We start from the raw sequence: 21,850 nt of genomic DNA, 5'->3' as shown, positions 1-21,850 counted from the left end.
AAACACTTTAGATACAGTAAGAAAGGATGAGTACAGAAAATGTTTCCAGGAATGTGCTAGGACAAGTGTATTACATCTTACATTTTAAAATAAAGTTTTCTATAACAATACCAGGAATATTTGGGTCCTGTCTTGTATACCGTAATGGTAGAAACATAACGAGTAAAGAGAGTTACAGTTTTAAGGCACTGAACATGTAGATGTTTTCTAAATCATTGATCTCCCCCCTGAAGGTAAAGATTTACATGCCAGTTTGTGATTGCACTGCTCAGAGTAAACTCCTATGACTTTTTCATCAGCAGTACTGAAATACTTTTCTGAAAAGTGTAAAATGATCCGAATCACATCCAGCACAAAGACAGAGCTGTAGTCATTCAAGAAAGAGTCTTCAACACAGCAGTACAGTAACATTTCTAAGGTTAGGAAGGTGCAAAGATCAATGACTAATGCTCAGACTTAAGGTTCCTAATCACACAATGATAAGGCTTAAAAATTAAGTCAGCAGGGATTTAGAGGATGTGAATAATTACAGATGTACCTGGAGAGAATTCAGACATCAGCAGATATATGACAAACATAAATATTTGTTAACTTCAAATTATATATTCTAAAACTAGTGTTTGCATACAAATACTGTATGTAATGCAATCCATTGAGGTTGGGTTTTTGCTTAATTAAAAAAAAAGTTTCTTTCACTGTGGATAATAAGAAAAAAGGCAATTTGAAAACAGATATCAGTGGTTCCTAAACAGGAGTAACCAGCATAAACTTGGGTCTGACGGACCATTCATCATAAAGCAGAATCCTGGGATGCCTACCTAATTAGAGGTTACGATGTATGGAGCAGCACATCAAAACATTTTTCCCAAAAGACTTGACACTGATTCAAGGATTCTGCTCTAGCAGGACAACAATCCAATGCATCCAAAGCAACATTTCAGGGTTTTCAAAGCATCCTTAAGGGGGTCAGCAAAGATTGAAGAATCACATCTCACTGAAAGTCTGTCAATTAAGTTGAGAGACTACAGTTTACAAAACAAATTGTGAAAATAATTTCAGGACTCCTTAAAGATAAATCCAGTTATTGTAACCGAAGTAGAAACCTTGACAACCTTTAAGAAGAACTTGGATGAGATATTGTGACATCTTAGCTATTAGGTAAACAAATGGGCTTGATGAACTGAATGGTCTCCTCTCATTTGTCACATTTATTATGTCCTATGTTCTTATGTTCTTTGTTAACTGCGCTTGAAAAACTTCAGAAGTGAAAGCTAAATCTTTAGTGTAGCCCAAGTGTGTATATGTATTGAAGTGATGAAAATGAATTAACACTGTGTGGAAATCCATTGTGACTGGAGCTAATCAAAAGGATACCTGTCCATGATGAAGCCTTATTCCTACCACAGAACATAACATTCTCAAATCTACTTCCAGCATTGTGGTTAGAGCCACCGGATGCAAGTTAGGAACCAACAAAATCAGGCTTTAGGATGCAAACGCCATACAGTCAACAACCAGGTATGAGTTTCATAGCCAAGAATTATTACTGTAACTAGAAACACAACCCCACAATTTATTTTCTTAAGCTAATTTTAAAAGCTTTAAATGGCTTATGCCCTATTTACGTATCTAAACTAATGCATACATACAAGTGTATGTACTGTATGTACACACATACATATCAGAGCACATATTCAAATTTGAATTTCACTGTACTCTATACACATGACAGTATTGAAACTACTACTGCTATTGAATTATGGTCTGAAAATGCCAGTCTGTTAAAGACCTTAAGGATTAATAAAGCAACAGCTACCGATCAAGCTTTTATTCACAGAACCCCAACACTTTGCAATCTTGTGTATGTCATACCCATTCAGATTCAGCATAAACATCCAGACTAAAGACTCGCTGCTTTAGTCTAGTATACCTGATTACATCTGCTGATTAGCCATTTATATTGTATGTTTGTTCATTTTTTACAAAAAAAAAGCATGACAATTATTATGAATAGTTACTGACCTTTCTCCGTTCTGTTTTTCATCTCTGTGTCCTGCTGTGACACTTGGTGCCACTACTACAGTATATTTTCAGGCTGCTTCTCCTGTGCACTGGAAGTGGCACCAAAGTGGATGGCAAATTGATCTTGACCTTCGCATGAGGCCACTTTGCATGTACTTACAATAATGTGGAATGACCACAAGATGGTTGTTTTTGAGTTGGCCCAAGTCACTAGAACTGTGACTTTGTGTGTTACTGTCGACTGTATTCATGTATCTGCTGTGGACTTGCCATATCTTTTTGATATTGTTAATGGACTTGTTTACATTTGCTTTGTTTTACTGGGTATGTAAACTAACTTGTATGTACATGAGGCATGGTTTAATTGTTTCCATCATATACACTCACCTAAAGGATTATTAGGAACACCTGTTCAATTTCTCATTAATGCAATTATCTAATCAACCAATCACATGGCAGTTGCTTCAATGCATTTAGGGGTGTGGTCCTGGTCAAGACAATCTCCTGAACTCCAAACTGAATGTCAGAATGGGAAAGAAAGGTGATTTAAGCAATTCTGAGCGTGGCATGGTTGTTGGTGCCAGTCGGGCCGGTCTGAGTATTTCACAATCTGCTCAGTTACTGGGATTTTCACGCACAACCATTTCTAGGGTTTACAAAGAATGGTGTGAAAAGGGAAAAACATCCAGTATGCGGCAGTCCTGTGGGTGAAAATGCCTTGTTGATGCTAGAGGTCAGAGGAGAATGGGCCGACTGATTCAAGCTGATAGAAGAGCAACTTTGACTGAAATAACCACTCGTTACAACCGAGGTATGCAGCAAAGCATTTGTGAAGCCACAACACGCACAGCCTACAACAGCAGAAGACCCCTCCGGGTACCACTCATCTCCACTACAAATAGGAAAAAGAGGCTACAATTTGCACGAGCTCACCAAAATTGGACAGTTGAAGCCTGGAAAAATGTTGCCTGGTCTGATGAGTCTCGATTTCTGTTGAGACATTCAAATGGTAGAATCAGAATTTCACGTAAATAGAATGAGAACATGGATCCATTGTTCCTTGTTACCACTGTGCAGGCTGGTGGTGGTGGTGTAATGGTGTGGGGGATGTTTTCTTGGCACACTTTAGGCCCCTTAGTGCCAATTGGGCATCGTTTAAATGCCACGGGCTACCTGAGCATTGTTTCTGACCATGTCCATCCCTTCATGACCACCATGTACCCATCCTCTGATGGCTGCTTCCAGCAGGATAATGCACCATGTCACAAAGCTTGAATCATTTCAAATTGGTTTCTTAAACATGACAATGAGTTCACTGTACTAAAATGGCCCCCACAGTCACCAGATCTCAACCCAATAGAGCATCTTTGGGATGTGGTGGAACGGGAGCTTTGTGCCCTGGATGTGCATCCCACAAATCTCCATCAACTTCAAGATGCTATCCTATCAATATGGGCCAACATTTCTAAAGAATGCTTTCAGCACCTTGTTGAATCAATGCCACGTAGAATTAAGGCAGTTCTGAAGGCAAAAGGGGGTCAAACACCGTATTAGTATGGTGTTCCTAATAATCCTTTAGGTGAGTGTATAAAAAGATATTTGGAAGGATGGTACATCTAGGGAAGTAGATATCCACTGAAAAGGACATTTGATATATCAGTGTTCAGGGGTCACCCCGGACACAAAATAGGAAAGCTAAATATCCCAATATCTCAAAAATGCTTTGACTAATCAGATTGAAATTTGGTGACTTTGTAGAAAAGAGAAAATTAGCTGACCTATGTTTTTTATTTTATTTGTCAATAATAATGCTTTGACAACTGGATTATTTTTAACACACCTCATCATTTTTTCTACTAAGCGCAGACATGTGCTGCTCCTAGTTGAACGCCGTCAACTCAATAGTGTCACTCGCCAATAGTGTGAACCAGGGGTGTCAAACTCCAGGCCTGGAGGGCCGCAGTGGCTGCAGGTTTTCATTCTAACCTTTTTCCTAATCTTTGACCAGTTTTCAGTGCTAATTAACTTCTTTTCCCTTCATTTTAATAGCCCTGTTTTTAAGGATTCAATCCTCTAAATTGATTATTTTCTTCATTAAATGACAGCCAGACAGAAATAAGACGTGAAATAAGCCAACAGATAACCAGCTAAATTGGGGATTGAAAGTCCAACCAATTTCACTCCAATCATTTTCTTAATGAGAAGCCGAAACCCGTTATTTAATTCCATGGCTTGTTGCTGCTCTCATTCTACCACAGCAGACATTTTCAGAACTGGTTGATTTTCTGTTTTTTCTAAGAACACCTTCAAAATGTTTTGGTGACCTGAGAGAGCAACCTTACTGAGACCTTCACCTTTGTTTATTTCCAGTTATTGTGTGATGGGCACAGGTGAACTGGTCATGAGGTGGCTTGTTTTGTGTCTCGCTATTATTTGGCTGCAAATTAAAGAAAAAGAAACAACAAAGGGGCCTGAGTCAAGTTAATTCAAATTAAAGCAAAAGAAGTTAATTAGCAGCAAAAATGGGTCACTAACTAAGAAGATGGTTAGAATGAAAACCTGCAGACACTGCAGCCCTTCAGGACTGGAGTTCAACTCCTTTTGGCGTGGACGGACAAGTGAATAAACGAGGTGTTAATTCAAGGGAAAAGAGACAGAATGATATGTAGTGTGGCCTCTGAAGTGGAAGAATGAAAGTTCTTAGAAGCTGAAGTAAGATGTGGTTACACACTCAAGGTGTCCTGTAAAATAAGCTTTGACCAACAGTGATAGAGCCACTCAGAAGAGAAAGAGGATGGACTCTGCATACAGTGCACACGTGTAACACCAAGGGGAAGCCACAAAACCTTTTGTTCAATTTAGTATACCCTAAAATGCATGCTCATAATATACCAACACAGGCAGAATATTGCCCACAAATCCCATATAATGGTATAATTACACCTTTGCATCGGGTACGAGAGTGCATACAGAATATATGTAGTTCATGATATTTCTTTTCTATAAAGTGCCATTTGTGACATAATTCATTTTTCACAGTACATACAGCAAATACTGAAACGTTTGCACTGTGCACCAAGATGTTTGCACTGTCTGTTGTGGTATTTAACAGACTTTATACACTTTGTCAGTGTTGTTTTCCTCAGATTGCAACAATACATAAAACATACTTTATATTGATATTTTGTCTCATACACTATACAGTATATGAGCATTTAGTAACTTGACCGTAACAGACCTGTAACAGCTAAAAAAATCAAGAAGGCTGTGAATTTGTGTGCATTATGTTGTAAACTTCTAGCTAGGCAACATCTAGTTGTGAGCATCAATCACTCCAACTCATGCTGGGGTGTGATGTTCGGAAAATCTCATGATATACAGTATATTATTCTCCTCTATAACACAAAAAAAATTGAAGGTTGAACATACAACTGATTGAAAAAAAAGTAATGTTTGAGTGACTGATGTAAACAAATGTAAATTATTAACATAATAATAATAATAATAAGCATCGTCATCATCAACCGTCCATTTTCCAAACCTACTATATCCTGAGCAGGTTTGCAGGGAAGCTGGAACCTATTCCAGCAAGCACAGGACACAAGGCAGATGGATATAAATACTCAAAATTCATATTATTCAACTAATTACCTGTTTGAATTCAAAGCAATACAGTTTCCTGAAAAATTGTCTTTTGCAATGATCATCAACAGAAGCTGAAGTCGGTTACTAGAAAAAGCAGGAACTGATCTACATCAGGAATGTTTTACTCATGGATAACCGTATATAGCATATTCAAGACTAAAACACTCCAGTGAACTAATAATATTAGCCCCTGGCAAAATAATAAAAAATAAAAAAAATGCAAATATCGTTCAAGCTATACTTAATGAAGAGATCTATACAGAAATAATTAGAAATTTAATGATTATCAAACTGCTATACAGAACATACTTAATTGGTTATTTCTAAACATACAGTAAGTTTATAGAGGCTGTAGGTTTTCGCTAAGTCTTGGCACTGACAATGCTTTAATTTCCTATAGTTTTTTTTTTCTTGCCATGAACTGAATGCTTTTATTTTCACCTTTGGCAAAGTAAATAAAATAACATAAAAACCATAAATCCAATTTAAAGTAATGGGAATCACAGTTATACCTAAATCACTTTACACAAGGCAGGAAACAGCCCTGGATGGAATATCAGTCCATTATTGTGCTTTAAGTTAATGTATTCATTTCAATTAATCTTAATTTATTGTAACATTGCATACTTCCATTGAAAAGCTCAGAGTGTTTTAATCATTTATGAAATATAGTTAAAATAAAACAATGCAGAATAGTGGTTAGAGAATTGACCTAAGTTTGACTTTCAGCATGGTGACTGCCTATGAGCAGTCAGTATATCCTCTTTGTCTGCATGGACATCACCAGCTATATCAATCTTGTTTCATTTTCAGAAGAATTGTAGGATTTTCCACATATAAAAATGGTTTGACATTGGGAATACCGATGTGTTGGTGAGAGACACTGTGGTTCATCATACCCTATAAAACAACATACAATATGTACCTACAACTCTAAACTATATGTAAATATACACATATATATGTAGATAGCATAGGGCTGTGTCAGTGTGCATCTAATAAATACTCAAATAAAAAAAAGATTAAAGATTATTTCCACATTGAAAAGGAAACATTAAAAAAGACAATGTTTTGGTCTAAGGCCTTCATCAGATGTGCAACTGAAAAAGAAAGAGCAGGTCACATATATAGAGTTGAACAAAGCCAAGGCAGGTGAAAGGAGAAGGTGACAGTAGGAATGAAAATGCTGCCATTAGATAAGATAAAGGGAGAGATTAAAAATTCAGTCAATTAAACCCAGAGAAAAGTGTGATCCTAGGATAAGAATGAGCTTAGCTTCTTCTGTTCTTCCTTGAAAAGTATAATTGAAGCCCCATTAAAGAACGCACAGAGAAGTCGTGTAGCTAAAATCAAGAGATATGAAGTGTTCTACAATAGTCTTAATACAATAGTAACTGCTTGAACATCCCTGAAAAGTTCTGCTACCTGCCCCCCTGTTTAACCTATGTAGATTAATGGAGACTTCCTACTAGAAATGAAGTAAATAAGATTATTAGACAGACAATAGGCCCATTGTTTTAATATTGAATTTACTAGAAGAATTAGATACAAGGGTATTGCTGGTGACATATTTGCACGTGACACAGTGGCTCTTGTTATAACTTGAAGTGCACGAACAGAAATGTGGTTCTCCTCTGTGAAGTGAACTACAGATGAGAAGTTTCTGTAGGTTAGATGATTGAGAGAATTAAAACAAGGAAAGGTCAGGAAAAAAAAGGCTTTTGTGGAAGGATAAGTCTGCAAAACTGGAAAGTTTGTTAGATGATCTGTGGGAAAGATGGTATTAGGGTGGAATGGGTGGACCAATGAAATTCAGGGTTCATTATTGGGGTTCCTCTTAGAGTGGATGTTATGAGGTCTTCTCCCAGCTTGATTGAGGCCCTATCCATAATATGAAAAGGGTATTTAATATAATGAGGAAATTCCTCATTCATTACATAAGTCAGCTTCATCCAAGCAGATGGGCTACAGCCTAAGGGACTATCAAAGAGGAGGACAGTTTTTGGTATGCCAGGGCTCAAAGGAGCTGTGCATCAGTTATCTTATAATAGACAGAGGCTTTAAATCCTGGAAAGCTAATAGAAAGTCTGAAATCCAAAAATGGTAGATTTGTAGTGAAAAGGTTAACTGTAAGCATAAGAGATGTATGGACACTATTAAAATTACTAATTAATTCCTGTAGCTTTCTTCTGGAGCAACACGTAACACCAACACAATCATTGATATATCTTTTGTACAGGTCATGTACAAAGATTAGGTAGGAAGAAAATAAATGTCTAGCATAGCTAAGTAGATTTATATGTTATTATTTTTAATTGGGTTGTTAAAGATCTTTATTCATAGTTATGTCACAGAGTGTGTATACGGTATAAAAACATAATGATATATGAAGCTAAAGCTTCCTGGCCATGAAAGGGACAAAACAAGTGATGTACACAGAATTCTGGTAAAATAAAACTCTGGGATCCATAGTTATTAGACAGAAGCTAAATGAAGTCTGTCTGACTTTAGCTAACTAATGTAATAGGAGGAGGATTTGGATTGAGGTCCCAGCCTGGATGGATGGTGGTCCTGTCCCCGGATAGGACTTTAAAATGGGTGGATTGAGGGGAGACAGCCATTCAAGACTGTATGCTCCTCTGATACTGTAGGTGACAGCACTGCTGAACTGGTGTTCCCATGTATTTACCTAGAGGGTATGTTGAGAACTGTAGTCCTGTTGGACAGCCTTGCTGGGTGCCACCAGGAGGAGCTCTAGGTGAAAACTATCCACCTGTTAAGGGGCTTCCACCATGCAATACGGTGGCACTTGAAGTACCATCAAAAGGGCCACCTAACCTTGGTCTGCAAGTTGGAGTTGGGAGGAGGAGGACAACATACAGCCAGGAGGGAAAGGAGTAGAAGGAGAGAAAAAGTAAGGATTATATTCTATTACCTTGTGCTGTATTGTTCTCAAGAGAGTGAGAAGAAACTAAGGTATTGTTGTAAGTATAATCACTTTATTTGAACCTGTGGGTCTGGTGCTTCAGTTGTGTCTGGGATTCGGGGCTTAGTAGCCATACTGGCCAAATAGTCCCTCTCTAGACATTCCATTACACAATAGCAAAAGTGTCTATAGCATAGACAAATGAATTTAAATAATTCCAAACAGTGATTGACTGCCATGTCTGGAAGGACCTAAGTTAATGTGCAAATAAATGAAGAAGCTTGTTATATCTCTCTATTATAAAAAAAATTCTGGGAGAGAAAGACAGGAGACGAGACGTGATCTTCACGCTAAGATCACGGAAGACACTTAAAAGACCCGCGAGACGAAAGAGACTGGCCACCGAGCATCTCGCAGGGACCTTAAACATGAGACCTTGACCCAGGACTGTCTCACAATGACATAGAATGTGAGATTCTTGCAAGACACACTCTACTTACAACCAATATCAAATAAGACCATGGGCAGCAAAACACTCAGTCGTGTCAATGCTTTGAGCACACACAGATCCAGGGCTCTCAGCACATATAAAGCGTATAAGGACAATACGCTATAGATGACCAGGTTTTATTAAAAAAAAAAGGCAGGAAAAAGCTAGGTGAGAAATAAAAGACTTAGTAGAAAACAAAGTAAAAAGAGGTTAAAAAACAAGGGGGCCAAACACATGCAGAGCAGGTTAGAGATAACGAAAACTGGAATTCAAAAGACTCAAAATAACATAGGCATGAAACACATGCACAGCAAGATACAGAATATGAAAACAGAAAAAAAAAACAGTGTCAAAAACAAAGAAAGTAAACATCGCATTAGCACAAAAAAAAAATTATTACTCAGAGAAATAATGAAAAGTCAAATAGGGATCGAATATATGGACATAGGTCATATGTCAGAAGTTGGTAAATATTGTTGTTGTGATGTAAGATTTTGCATATAACTTGATAAATGTTTTGTATGTCTTTATTTGTAATTTAGGCATTTCAATGTAATTTAGTGTTACTGTGGTGAGAGGCATTCATGTTTGCCCAACAAATCAACACCTCCACTCCCCCACACGCCCCTTAGGTTTGCAACTTATCTTTGTAATTTTACGACAGGATTTGGAGGATGTGTCTTAAACCAGTTTGATGAGTATTTCTATGCTAAAGTCTTTCTCCCATTCCCCCACACAAAGCCAGGTTAGCTTAACATATGGTCTTGGGGGGGTTGCAGGTGTTAAGATGTACTATTTCCCCCATTGGTCTGAGATATGGCTGTCTGGATTGGCTGTAGGGGTTGGAGAGAACATCTATAAATGTACGTGCTTAACCTCACATTCTCTCTCTAACCAACATATGATGAAGAAGCGTCTTTCTTGCTAACCTGTGATGATGTAGAAGTATCTTTCTCTTTTTAACAACTGATGAAGACCATCACACCATGAACTGACAAGAACAGCACAATGAAGAGCACAGTTTCAGCCTTATTGAGACAGGCTTGAGGCCTGTTCTGAAGAAAGCTGAGCACCAACGATGCCTTAACTAGAGACATTTTAAGTAACTACAAGTCTGTGTGCCACCTGAATTACACACCGCCATTTTATCAGGTTGTATGGTTGCCAATATTCAAATGTACTTTGCATTTTGTTATTATTTATGAATATTATCAGTAATACATTATTTTATGTAACTCCTGCTTGTCTTTTTACTACATCTAATTGCCAGAGGTTATAGATATAGAAGGGAAGGTGGGGAGAAGTTATATAAAATATCTTATAAACAGTGGTAAGTCTGTGAGATTAGGCATTCGAAGGCTACATATTAATAATACAATAGGAGAAAGAAGAGCAATTTATATATTACTCTACCAAGATAAAACAATTGTAAGGCTTTGAAGTTTAAGTCAGAGAATTTCAAAAATGTGGTTTACCTCACATGCATTTATTGGTTACTTTGCAAAAAAAATGATTAAGTGCTGATGATGTACTGTACATCATTTTGTCTGTGCTGGAATTCCAAACAGAGAAAGCTATCCTGAATTATGGTACAAAGTCATTAAACACATGTCTCACTGATCGCATTAAAAAGATTCAGCACATTGGGACTCAAAAGATTCCAAATACTGTTTTTACAGAAATTCTGAAATAAAAGTGAAACTAGTGAAATAGCAACAATTCAAAGAAAAAAAAAATCTTAAAAGTGTGTATCGGAAAACCAAACACGGGGCTTGGCGAGCGAAGCAAGCAGGGGGCGAAGTATTTTGAAAAAAAAAGAACACTTTACTGATATTGTAATTGTTGTGATAAAGAAGTAAACTTACCACTTTCTCCACTGTGAGAGACTCCCAGAAGGGCATCAAAGCAATGAAGCACTGAACTCTGGGCTGCACTTCCTCCAGAGAATTGTTTTGGGACTTCATGAACTCCTTCGTACACCAAGCCATCTGGCATGGAAGGATTGTCCCTCCAGCTGCAGCCAGGAGAAAATTCAAAAATAGTTCTGCAATGTCTTCTTTGAAACTATGTACATTTACACAGCATACATAGATTTCATAAAGAAGAAACAGACTGTTTATGTCCATTCATCCATTTTCAAATAACCAAGAGCCATTTTAATATACCCGTAGTCCTGGACAGGGTACCAGTCAATTGCACTGTTGCATTTTAGAGCAGTGGTGTCAAACTCAGAACCTGGAAGACAAAGGTAGCTGCAGCCACTTTGCTTAATTAATAATCAATCGCTGCTGCTAGAAGAACATTCTTCTTAATTTAAATTCATTTGCTTAAGTTTCCAAGCCTTAGTATCCAGCAGCCAAACCATAATCAAATGCAAGCTGAGTCTAAAGGTGGCCAGCTAACCTGATCCCATTTGTAGTTATATGTCCATCATATAAACTTTAATAAAATATCTGAAAAGAAGAAGGTGAAGATCTGAGAAATATTCATTTGTTCTGGTTCATCAAAATATTTGGATGGTGCTTGTAGAAAAAATAAAACAGTTTTGGAAATTTCTGGTGTGGGAGAATAAGAGCACTAAGAAGTCTTAGGGCCTACGATTAAATAATGTTTTAATAGGAATAAGTGGCTTCTAATTAAGAAATCCATTGAAGAGAAAATGGAACCACGTTTGATACCCCTATGGTTAAAGGATAGCCATTTTACTTATTAAAGCAGGCTCAAGGAACATGTCTTGGGTCTTTAGCTGTTTAAGTTTTAATGTTTCCTTGGGCTTGGTTTTGCAATTCTTTTTCCAGCATAATTGATGTTATTGTGCTTATTAGGAGATAGTTTAATTAGGCAGGTATGGAGAGTGAACATCCATCCATCCATCTTCCAAACCCAATTATCCAAAGCAGGGTTGTTGGGTAGCTGAGGGGAGGCAGGAGCAATCCCTGGACTTGGCAGCAGCTCATCACAAGGTTGACACACACACACACACAAATTAGAGGCCAATTTAGCATTGCCAGTTCATCTACACTGCATGTCTTTGGACTGCGGGAGGAAACCAGAGCATCCAGAGAAAGCCCACATGGACATGAGGAGAACATGTGAACTCTACTCGTGGAGTACCTGGGATGTGAACCCCTGTCTCTATACTGGTACTAAAATTGCATCACTGTGCTGCCCATTAGTAAACATAAAACCTTATGGCATTAGGGTATGTTGAGAAACTAAGACTGACTGAAGACAGTCAGGTCGTATATAAATATCACAGAGTTCAGTTCTCACCATCACTGAGATGTGCTAACAAGGCAGATTCTAATGGCACTTCATCTCCCATTTAAAACAACATTCCCAAAGACTCACAGTAGTCCTAAAAGTTGCCAACATCTATATAAAAGTAAAATATTAAACCATATATGGATCTTAATGCCTTGACTAATGTCATTTTTCTTGACTACACTATCAGAAGAAAATAGGATTTATCAGAGAGGGGCTAAAACATAGTATGGTGGACTCAGGTGTAAAAAGCTTGGGAGAATAAGGCATAGTTAAAAGATGTGAAGTTTGGCAGAAACAGTACTATAGGTTCAAGATGTTTTTCCACCTGTAGACCTCAAAAATGACCATTAATAATAAAACTATGACTTTAGCATATTATTAAAAATATTAAACTTAAAGATATGGCATCCAACAGTTTGCTACAGTTAAAGTGCAATTCAGTAAGATAATGATCAAAACTCTTTAAGAGCATGGGTGAAAATAAAGAAATTCAAAATAGCAGAAATTGACTTCTGTGGAAATATTGTCCTGGCATCATGCTAGAAAAGCTTGAAATATTAATACTTTGCTGACGCAGTAATGAGCCAGAATTCCTTTACAGCAATGTGAGAGGCTGATCAACAATTACAGTAAGCATTCAGGCTCCAACAATTGCAGCTAAAGGTCATATGGCAATTAGCAAATCAGGGGGATGTTGAACGCTACTTTTTTTTAATGAAACGTATACAGCAGTGTGATGTTATTTGTCTCTGGTGTTCTAGTTTTAAGATTTGGGTTAACATCTGATAACACTCAAAATAAAAATTATGCAAAGATTTTGCATATTCAAAAGGGCATGAGTACTTTGGCAAGGAACTCTATATATTTATAAACTAGTTTGTGGTTTGTCCTGGAATTTACATGCTCATTTTATTTTTTTGTCTTCTATTTAAATTTCAGTTTTCAATCAATAAAAAATAATTGCTCACAAAAAATGCATGGTTTTGGCAAGAGCACTAGTGGACTATTTTAATTATTATCATATTTATTTTCATTTGCTCCCACTATAATGATTTAAGAATAGTCTATGGAGGTGGAAATTGATTGGAAAACATGGAGAAAACTACTTACCCTGACAGAAAGATCCGAATAACTCCATAAAACACTTGTGGATCAACATTTCCTGTTAAGGAAGAATGAGAAAATATTTATAAAGTATATATATATATTTGTATTATTTGGCAGAAACTGTATCACACACCTATGAGCTGGTTCTCGGAACTGAGAATACGTGGTGGGTGTTTGCCGACTGGCTGACCGACCACAAGTGTTATCTGGTAGGTGGCCACCCAAATAATCAGATTGTGATTCAGATTTAAAAATATACACGAAGATGGATAGGATTAGAAATGAGTACATTAGAGGGTCAGCACAAGTTGGTCGATTGGGAGACAAAGTCAGAGAGGTGAGATTGCGCTGGTTTGGACATGTGCAGAGGAGAGATGCTGAGTATATTGGGAAAAGGATGCTAAGGATAGAGCTGCCAGGCAAGAGGAAAAGAGGAAGGCCTAAGAGAAGGTTTATGGATGTGACGAGAGAGGACATGCAGGTGATGGGTGTGACAGAGCAAGATACAGAGGACAGGAAGATATGGAAGAAGATGATCCGCTGTGGCGACCCCTAACGGGAGCAGCCGAAAGAAGAAGAAGAAGATATATAAAATTTTTGGGAGACTAGATAAGCCTTTACCTACAGGGCCCCAAAGCTGTGCAATAATCTGCCCTAATATGTCAAAGATGCCCCATCAGTCTGAGTATTTAAATCTACACTAAAGACTCACTGCTTTAGTCTAACATATCGTGATTACTGATTAGCTCTTCTTACTGCCAACAGTTTACACAAAAATAAATGTGTGATAACCATTAAGAATGCTTACCTATCCTTTGATATACCATTTCCCTTCTCAAGAAATTGTCCACTTTAGGCCAGCTGACACAGTTTGTTCTCTTTGGTTTAGATGACAAAAGTAAAATATTATATTTCTTTTCTTAGATATTTGGCATGAACAAGACTCACATAGTAAAGGGGTGATGCTGAAGAGAATTAATATTAGTCTCAGAAGAATCACCAAAATACATACACACCCTAGACTCTGGCCCTTGTATATTAATTGGGGTAGCTCACTCATTTACTCTGTTTGTTTCTCCTTCCTTAAATCTTTGTGTCGTTTTTCTCTTCTATTCTCCTTTGTTATGACTATATAGATTTGTTAATAAATTATCATTCCAATGCTCCTTCAGTTTTAATCTTTGTGGTCATGAATAGAGAGCCTTGATACAGAACAATGTTGTAATGAACAACAAGCCTGGTGAGAATAAGAAATCTATCAATAATGCCAAATTGAGAAGGAGAAATGCAAACTCTGTGATGGTAATTTCCAAGAAGCCTAATCAAATAGCTCAAAAACACATTTCCTTCACAAATATTGGACTCCCTTATCTATGAAGAGATAGCTTGTAGAGAGTAGGTCAAATAACTTGTGGACTGATGAAAGAACATATCAATGAAACAAGGAGACAACTGTTGAATTCAGGGAGAGTCTTGCCACCCATCTCCCCCTTCTATCAATGGCTCCACTGTGGAGTCAGCAAGGAGCACTCATTTCCAGGAATTGGAGATAACAAATGAGTTCTACTGGACCTAACACATCCCCTCCCTAATCAGGCAAGCACAGAAGTGACTGCACTTCCTTTAGCACGTGAAAAGAGCTTGCGGCCCACCCTCACTTCTTTGTACTGAGGCAGCACCTGCATCTCCGTCTGGTATAAGGACTGCACTGCCTGAGACCACGTTTCCCTACAGAAAGTGGTAAAAGCAGCTGAGAAAATCTCATACCGGAACTCTACAGCAAATGAAATGGAGTACACAAAGAAAAACAAAAGCCGACATGGGAAGAGAATGTTCAAGTTCTCCACAGAATCTGAGAAGACCTGGTTTCAAACCCTATCTCTTGAAGCTCAAAGGCAGAAGTTCTAATCGTTGATCCAACATGCTGCCTCAGTTCAGTTCACTGAGATGATATATTTTATATCACATGCCTCCAAATTACATGCTGTAGTAGGAGTAACATTAAAATATAACAAGTCTGGGGAAAGGTGAGGAGACACTTCAGTCATCGAGCCTGGTCAACTAAAAGGTAATCTCTCTGAGTGTCTCATTCGATACTTTGTAAAAGTTGTTACGGTTCCCATTTCAACTAAATGAGTCATTAGTTAGCAGCAAATACCTACGACCATTAGTGTGAAGGAAGCAGTGCTTTCATTTTAATATCTACGAGTGTACTTATGTACATGATTCACCATTTAATAAAAAGAGTTCTGCTGGATCAGCTTTATCAGTGTCTGTGAGGATGTTTAAGACCTGGATTATTTATTGTTTGAATGCACAATTCAAGAAGGTTTACTCGTTTATCTTCTCTCTGTCATCTAGGGATGCTTCTGTCTGGACAGCTTCAAGCACTGCAATGACCAGAACTGCACACAGTATGCAGAATTCTGATTTATTATCACATCACAAAGTCAGAGTCAAGAAATATTTCTTGATTTATATGCAACAAGTTTAACAATATAACCATTTTGTTAGATGTTCTAATTACTTCTGAGCATTGTCACATAGTGAAAATGTTGTGTAGCCATAAAATCCTTAACCTGCTTCAGAAGTTGCTTCCTGTAGAATTGCATTTTCTATTTATAATTTATTTATTTATTTATTAATAATATTGTCTTCATGTAGCAGTTTGCACTTTTTTGCATTACACTAAGTTTTACGGGTGGAGACTACACACTTTAATATTTCTTTTGCTGTCTCCTATTTTTAGTGTCATCAGCAAATTTGAAAAGTTTACTAAACACACCCAGGAACCCTCATGCACATCACATATGTGTTTTTAAATGATAATTTAATGGCTATGTGGATTAATGGACAAAATAGATGCATTGCTTCATTTAAGAGCTTTTAACGTTTGGGATGGTGATGCCTACAGCAAGTTGCATGTGTATCATAACAATTCTGTTTGGGACATGTAGATTTGGGACAGCGACACTGAAGGAAGAGCCGAGCCATCCTGCGAAGCCATACAGAGAGGGGATGTATGTACAGTATGGGTGAGAGTGAATAATAATAAAATAATAATTATACATTTGATTTATATAGCACCTTTCCCATGAATGAGTGAGAGAGTAAAACTTTCAAGACCCACTCCTCTCAATCCATTGCCCTGGATTTGTGGTTGCAAGCAGATCTTGGGAAAGATCCTGGCTTGGATCAGCTTAACTAATGGAGCTGGGGAAAATGAGCCCTAGTGGAGTTGACTCTGATCCAACCCGGAAACAGGCTAGTGGTACAAGGAACAAAGAAAATGTCACATTCTCCAAAAAACAATATTTGTCTAGAAAGGAATTGGAACAAAAGTTGATGACGATGACCCAGTTTATTTTGCTATTGCCATTTTAACAATACATTTATAAGTTAAGGAGCGTTTACTGCGGATTTAATTTTTTGCTTAATAGTGCTACTGTTTAGAGATGAGAGGCAGTGGTTCACCTACACTAAACAAATTCAGCCAATGAAATATGAAAGGAAGATTCTTCCTCGTTTCAGTAACACCTTCTTATCTTCACATACAGTATGCTGATGCAGACATTAGTGCTTCTTTAATATGCAGCATAACATTCCAATTCCAAGAGATCTATTGTTTAAAAATCTTCCCTCTAAGTGAAATGACAGTACTATTGTAATAAGACAAAGCCTTTTACTTTCCAAATCTTTTCCATTAATTAGATCTGTCGCCTACCAACATCTTAGGAAAAAAAATAAATAGGACAGCATTCCAATGGGCTTGAAGTTTCCAAGTTAAGTGATGCGTGGGTGTTTGTGTACTGAGCATGGATCGCATGTCTTTTGCAGTTATGCAGAATTCCTGACAAGAAACCACTTAGAACTTGCGGCTGTTCTTTTTTAACTATATAAATTGTTGGATTAGTTTTATGATGAAGAAAAGGCTGATAACCCCCAAATGTATGGCACGATGCCACCAGCAAAGACTGGCTATCAGCTGAAGAGCAATCTTATGCTGGTACTTGTGATGAACATGATTTTTGTTTGGTTTCTGACGGTGCGCCTTTTAGCAAATATATTAACTCAACTACAGATCCAAATGAAAAATTCAAACAAGTTCATAAGAATGCCTTTGCATATTCCATTAAATTGTGTGTGATAAACAGACTAATCAGTGATCACAGAACACTACAGAGGCTACATGGCAGCTGAAAACCAGGGTGACCGCCTTGCAACATACTCTTGAATGTTACTTTTCAAAAAACAGTGTAATGCATATTAAAATGGTATTAATAAATTAATGGAAGGTAAATATAGAGGAGGGTTTAACTTATTGAGCCCTCCTTATTATTCATGCAGCCATCAGAAATCAAATGGAATAACAAACTGCAAATTGCAACAAGATAACAACTAAAAGAAATAAGGGTACAAGTTAAATTACTCATAGTGTGTTCCAGATTTTGGGAAAGATCCTGGCTTGGATCAGCTTAGCTCATGGAGCTGGGGAAGGTGAGCCCTAGTGGAGATGACTTGCTTTTCATGGCAATGTGGTTTGTTGCTACTGTAATTGGGGCCCAAATACAAATATGAATGTGTAGGTGAAACAAGGGAAGAACAAAGGCTACAGCATGATAATTTGTTTTTTTGCGTCTAGCCTAAATGGGGCTGATACTTAGGAACAGCATTCCCATTGGAAGTAGCAAAATAAATAATCAGTCATGATTTCAAATCAATCCACAGCACTCAAAAAGTCTTAGTGGTGTAAGAGTGTGAGAAGAGTACAGCATATACTCATGGGAACCAAAGTGCACTCAGTGTTGTTCTTTCTTGCTATATAACATCTCTGCTCCTTGCCACTATTTCTATTTTTCCACCTCTAGACTTCCCTGCTCCAATAGGGATTGATAATACATTTTTGGGATAACAGCCAGTGGATACTCTGAATAACTGCAAGGCTCCAGAACTTCTGTATAAAGCACTGAGGTCACCAGTTATCTGGGCCCTCTGCACCTCTATTTCCTGAGCATTGGCTCAAGGGCTTAAAGTCCTTAACTGTGTTTGGACTGACTACATGCATTCATGGAGGCTAAGATTCTGGGACCATGCATTCAGATGAAATCTCTTGGAAAGGGAAAGTAGGGACAGCACCATAACTAGTCAAAAAACTACTGGCCATCTCCTGGACTCGATCTACCCCTCAGTAAGATCTCAAATGGACTTTCTGTCCAGGCTGCTATACTCATATTTAAATCATTGATTAAGTCTTAGGCTTGGAATGGATGTAAAGGGCATGGAAACTTCCATTATCACAAATCAGACTGTGAAAGGAAGACAGGGCAATTTAAAAGAGATGTCATCAGAACAGGCAGGGATCTACAGGTATAATCAATAAGGAAAAGCAAGATAAAGAAGATTAGGCAAATGTTTGGTCAACTTCAAGCATGAAATCAGAAAGACAAGGTAAACATGGAGCCAGATAAAGAAGTCACAAGTTTACAAGAGAACAGTGACAAGCAACAGAGAAAATGAAAGCGATGTGCTAACCTAGTCCCTAGTATTCTGGGAGTTCCTAGTATTCTGTATACTGTCACCTGCTACACTAGTTCAACAGACTGTGCCCAGGGGTATGATCATGAGCACGACATGATAAGTCTTTTTGAGATCTTCTTCTCTTCTTGTTACACTCATAACCTTTCAAAAGGCATTGGCCGCCTAGGAAGTTATGGGATAAATGGGATCTCTTAGCTCTTTTCTGAAGCACTTCTCTATGATAACAAGATGGGCACCATTTTATGCTTTTCGAACTCCAACAGAAGATTCATCAAAGAGTAAATTGCCTTGACTGACGTACCACATTATGTTCATTCAACCATTCATGCCTTCTACTATAAAGCTGTTCAATCCAATGCAGGATCATAGTGCACCAGAAATGTAACCAATACCCAGTTTTCATAGGAATTTACAGGAGATGTTAATATTCAGGTCTATGTAACAACATCCATGGCAATCATAATAGTGTGCTATATACTGTACCTGATTGCAAATATCCTCACTCTAAAATTTTGAGTTCTAGAAATATTCGAAAGTTCCAAAACATGCACTGAAAATCATGTTAAAATTATGCATTGTTTTTTGATTGATTCAAATTGTCTGTTTGATGGACAAATTCACACTTGTGACAGGCCACATTGCAAACTACCTTACATCACCAGAGAAGAGAGAGATCAGACACCTTGCATCATTTTAAGAGCCGTGACCATGCACTCAATGGAGTCTGCAATATCCTGAAGCGCCTGGTGCAGCTTTGTGTCATCTTTCTGAATCATTGCATTTATGGATGTCACCGCTGCCTACAACCAAAGCACAAAGCCAAAATTGTTTATTTGTTGCCATGCAGGCCTTATGAAATTCTTCATTAATAACAGAACATTGGTGGCCCTCATGTTCATCAGTAAATCACATTATTAGTTCCAGAAATGAAAATCTTTCCAGCAAGTTTGACCACAATGTGCATCATATAAACTCATTTTTTAAGATAGGCAGAATATAGATATCATATTTTTATGTAAAAAAAGCAAATCATTTTGTCCTTGTACCTTAATCCCCGGGACTGCGGCCATTTCGACCAGCAGAGTCACAAGAAAGAAGCCTTTTGCACTGTCTTCTCCCGGAAATGAGAAAATCACATCCAGATTCCTAATAAAAAGTAGGGAAAAATGGGATGTTCATGTCTACTGTTTATGTGATTTCTCATTTTACTGTAATGCATTTCACATATAAAAGTGGAAATTGTTAGAAATGCAAAGTACGAAAACAATCTATCAAGCTTTAAGTAAAAATCCCCAAGTACTACACTTATACTATAATTACAAAGCCTTCTACCTTAATATCCATTTAAATTAAGTACACCAATTATGATAAGCATAAATAAATAAGAGGAGCAAGGCAGAGCAGTGGTTAGCTCTGTTGCTTAATACAGTAGCTTCTCAAAGTAAGGTATACCTGCACCCTGATCTCCAGCTCTCATTGTCAGGACAACACATTTCTGGTAAGCCCAGGTGGTCTGTTCTCCATAATATGCAGCAAGGGTTTTAAAATGCCATCTATTGCCAGGGTTCTGCTTTCCCTTCTTTCTACCCTCCTGTTTGCAGTTCACATACACACCTCTTGTCCAGCACCCAATATACGTTAAATCCATTTTAATGGTACATGTTTTTTTTATCTTGTAACACAGTGTTATGCATTTATTAGTGAGTATATGAAAACATTTGAAAAAAACAGTTTTGAATTATGAATTAGATATCTTATTTGGCATCTCATTAATTTCAGACTTACAGCTCTATTTGAAATAGTGGGCTCAAAAACCTGCAGGATAAATAGACAATTTATGTGTATAGAAGGGTTACAAAAATGTGATAAATTATTAATAAATTAATGCTGTGCAAGATCCCAGGAGGATGGACGGGCATCCCAGCCAGGATGAAGGAGGTTTTCTTGCCCGGCTGGTAAACCATAATGGAAGGATGGTGAGATTGTGGACACCACCCGGCCGGGACACCTTTTGAATTGCCGTCCTGGCTGAGATGCTGGAAGGAAGAATTGACTGTTGAGAGCTGGAAGCCAGGAGCAGATCATCCCCTAAATGAAGAAGTAGCAGTGTTCCTCACAAGTTGCCCCAATTTAGATGCCCGCAGGGCTACATGGAAATTAGAGTCCAGAAGCACAGCCCTGTAAGAATCCTTGGGTGACGGTAGAGGGTGCTGCTGGGTGAGGACCTCCCTGGTTTCTGTATGACCTGGAAGTGCTTCCAACAAGCCACGATGTGGCACCAGAAGTATTCCCTGGCTCAGCTTAAAAGAAACCTGCCACCATACTTCATGGAGTCAGAGTTGGGAGAAGGCAGGCAGCACTCACTGGAAGAGAGAAGGAAAGAAAAAAGAAAGAGAGCGAAACAACGAATATTTAAGTCTGTATATTGGCCATATTAATTATTATATTTGAGCTGTGTGGACTCAAAAACCTTTAATTGAACCCGGAGTGGTGTTGGGCAGTGTGTGTCTGGGATTTGGGGGATCAGTGGTGCCCCCTACTGGTGATAGCTGTCTAAATAAGTCAAACATAACTAATATACTGATAAAGTGACCTTCTCTACATAGTGTTATTCACATTAATTATATTATACATTTATTTATAACAGTAAAAAGTATTAAAACATTAGTAGAAGTTTATACAGTAGTTAACATTATAAGGTGCACCATAGAGCCTATTTTAAGATTATTAGCATATGTATACAGCATTGGATGTTTTGCTTCAGAGATCTCACTGGGCCTCTATGCTGAAACATTGAGAGATTCTCTATAATATAGCAATCTCAGCAGTACATGACCCAGTTCAACATAACGACC

General features: G+C 37.8%; 1 protein-coding gene across 1 annotated transcript in view; it reads right to left on the bottom strand.

Annotated features, from left to right (window-relative positions):
- The window catches only part of ido1 (indoleamine 2,3-dioxygenase 1), a 70,789-nt gene that overhangs the window by 4,640 nt on the left and 44,299 nt on the right, over window positions 1–21,850 (bottom strand). The window contains exons 7-10 of the mRNA XM_039769591.1: window positions 20,042–20,141; window positions 19,678–19,795; window positions 13,461–13,512; window positions 10,949–11,097 (exon numbers count right to left, since the gene is read on the bottom strand). Of these exons, the coding sequence (XP_039625525.1) occupies window positions 10,949–11,097; window positions 13,461–13,512; window positions 19,678–19,795; window positions 20,042–20,141 (419 nt within the window). The remainder of the gene's footprint in view (window positions 1–10,948; window positions 11,098–13,460; window positions 13,513–19,677; window positions 19,796–20,041; window positions 20,142–21,850) is intronic.

Source organism: Polypterus senegalus, chromosome 11, assembly GCF_016835505.1.
Source record: "Polypterus senegalus isolate Bchr_013 chromosome 11, ASM1683550v1, whole genome shotgun sequence".
Lineage (NCBI taxonomy): Eukaryota > Metazoa > Chordata > Cladistia > Polypteriformes > Polypteridae > Polypterus > Polypterus senegalus.
This window is presented reverse-complemented; position numbering and strand designations above follow the sequence as displayed.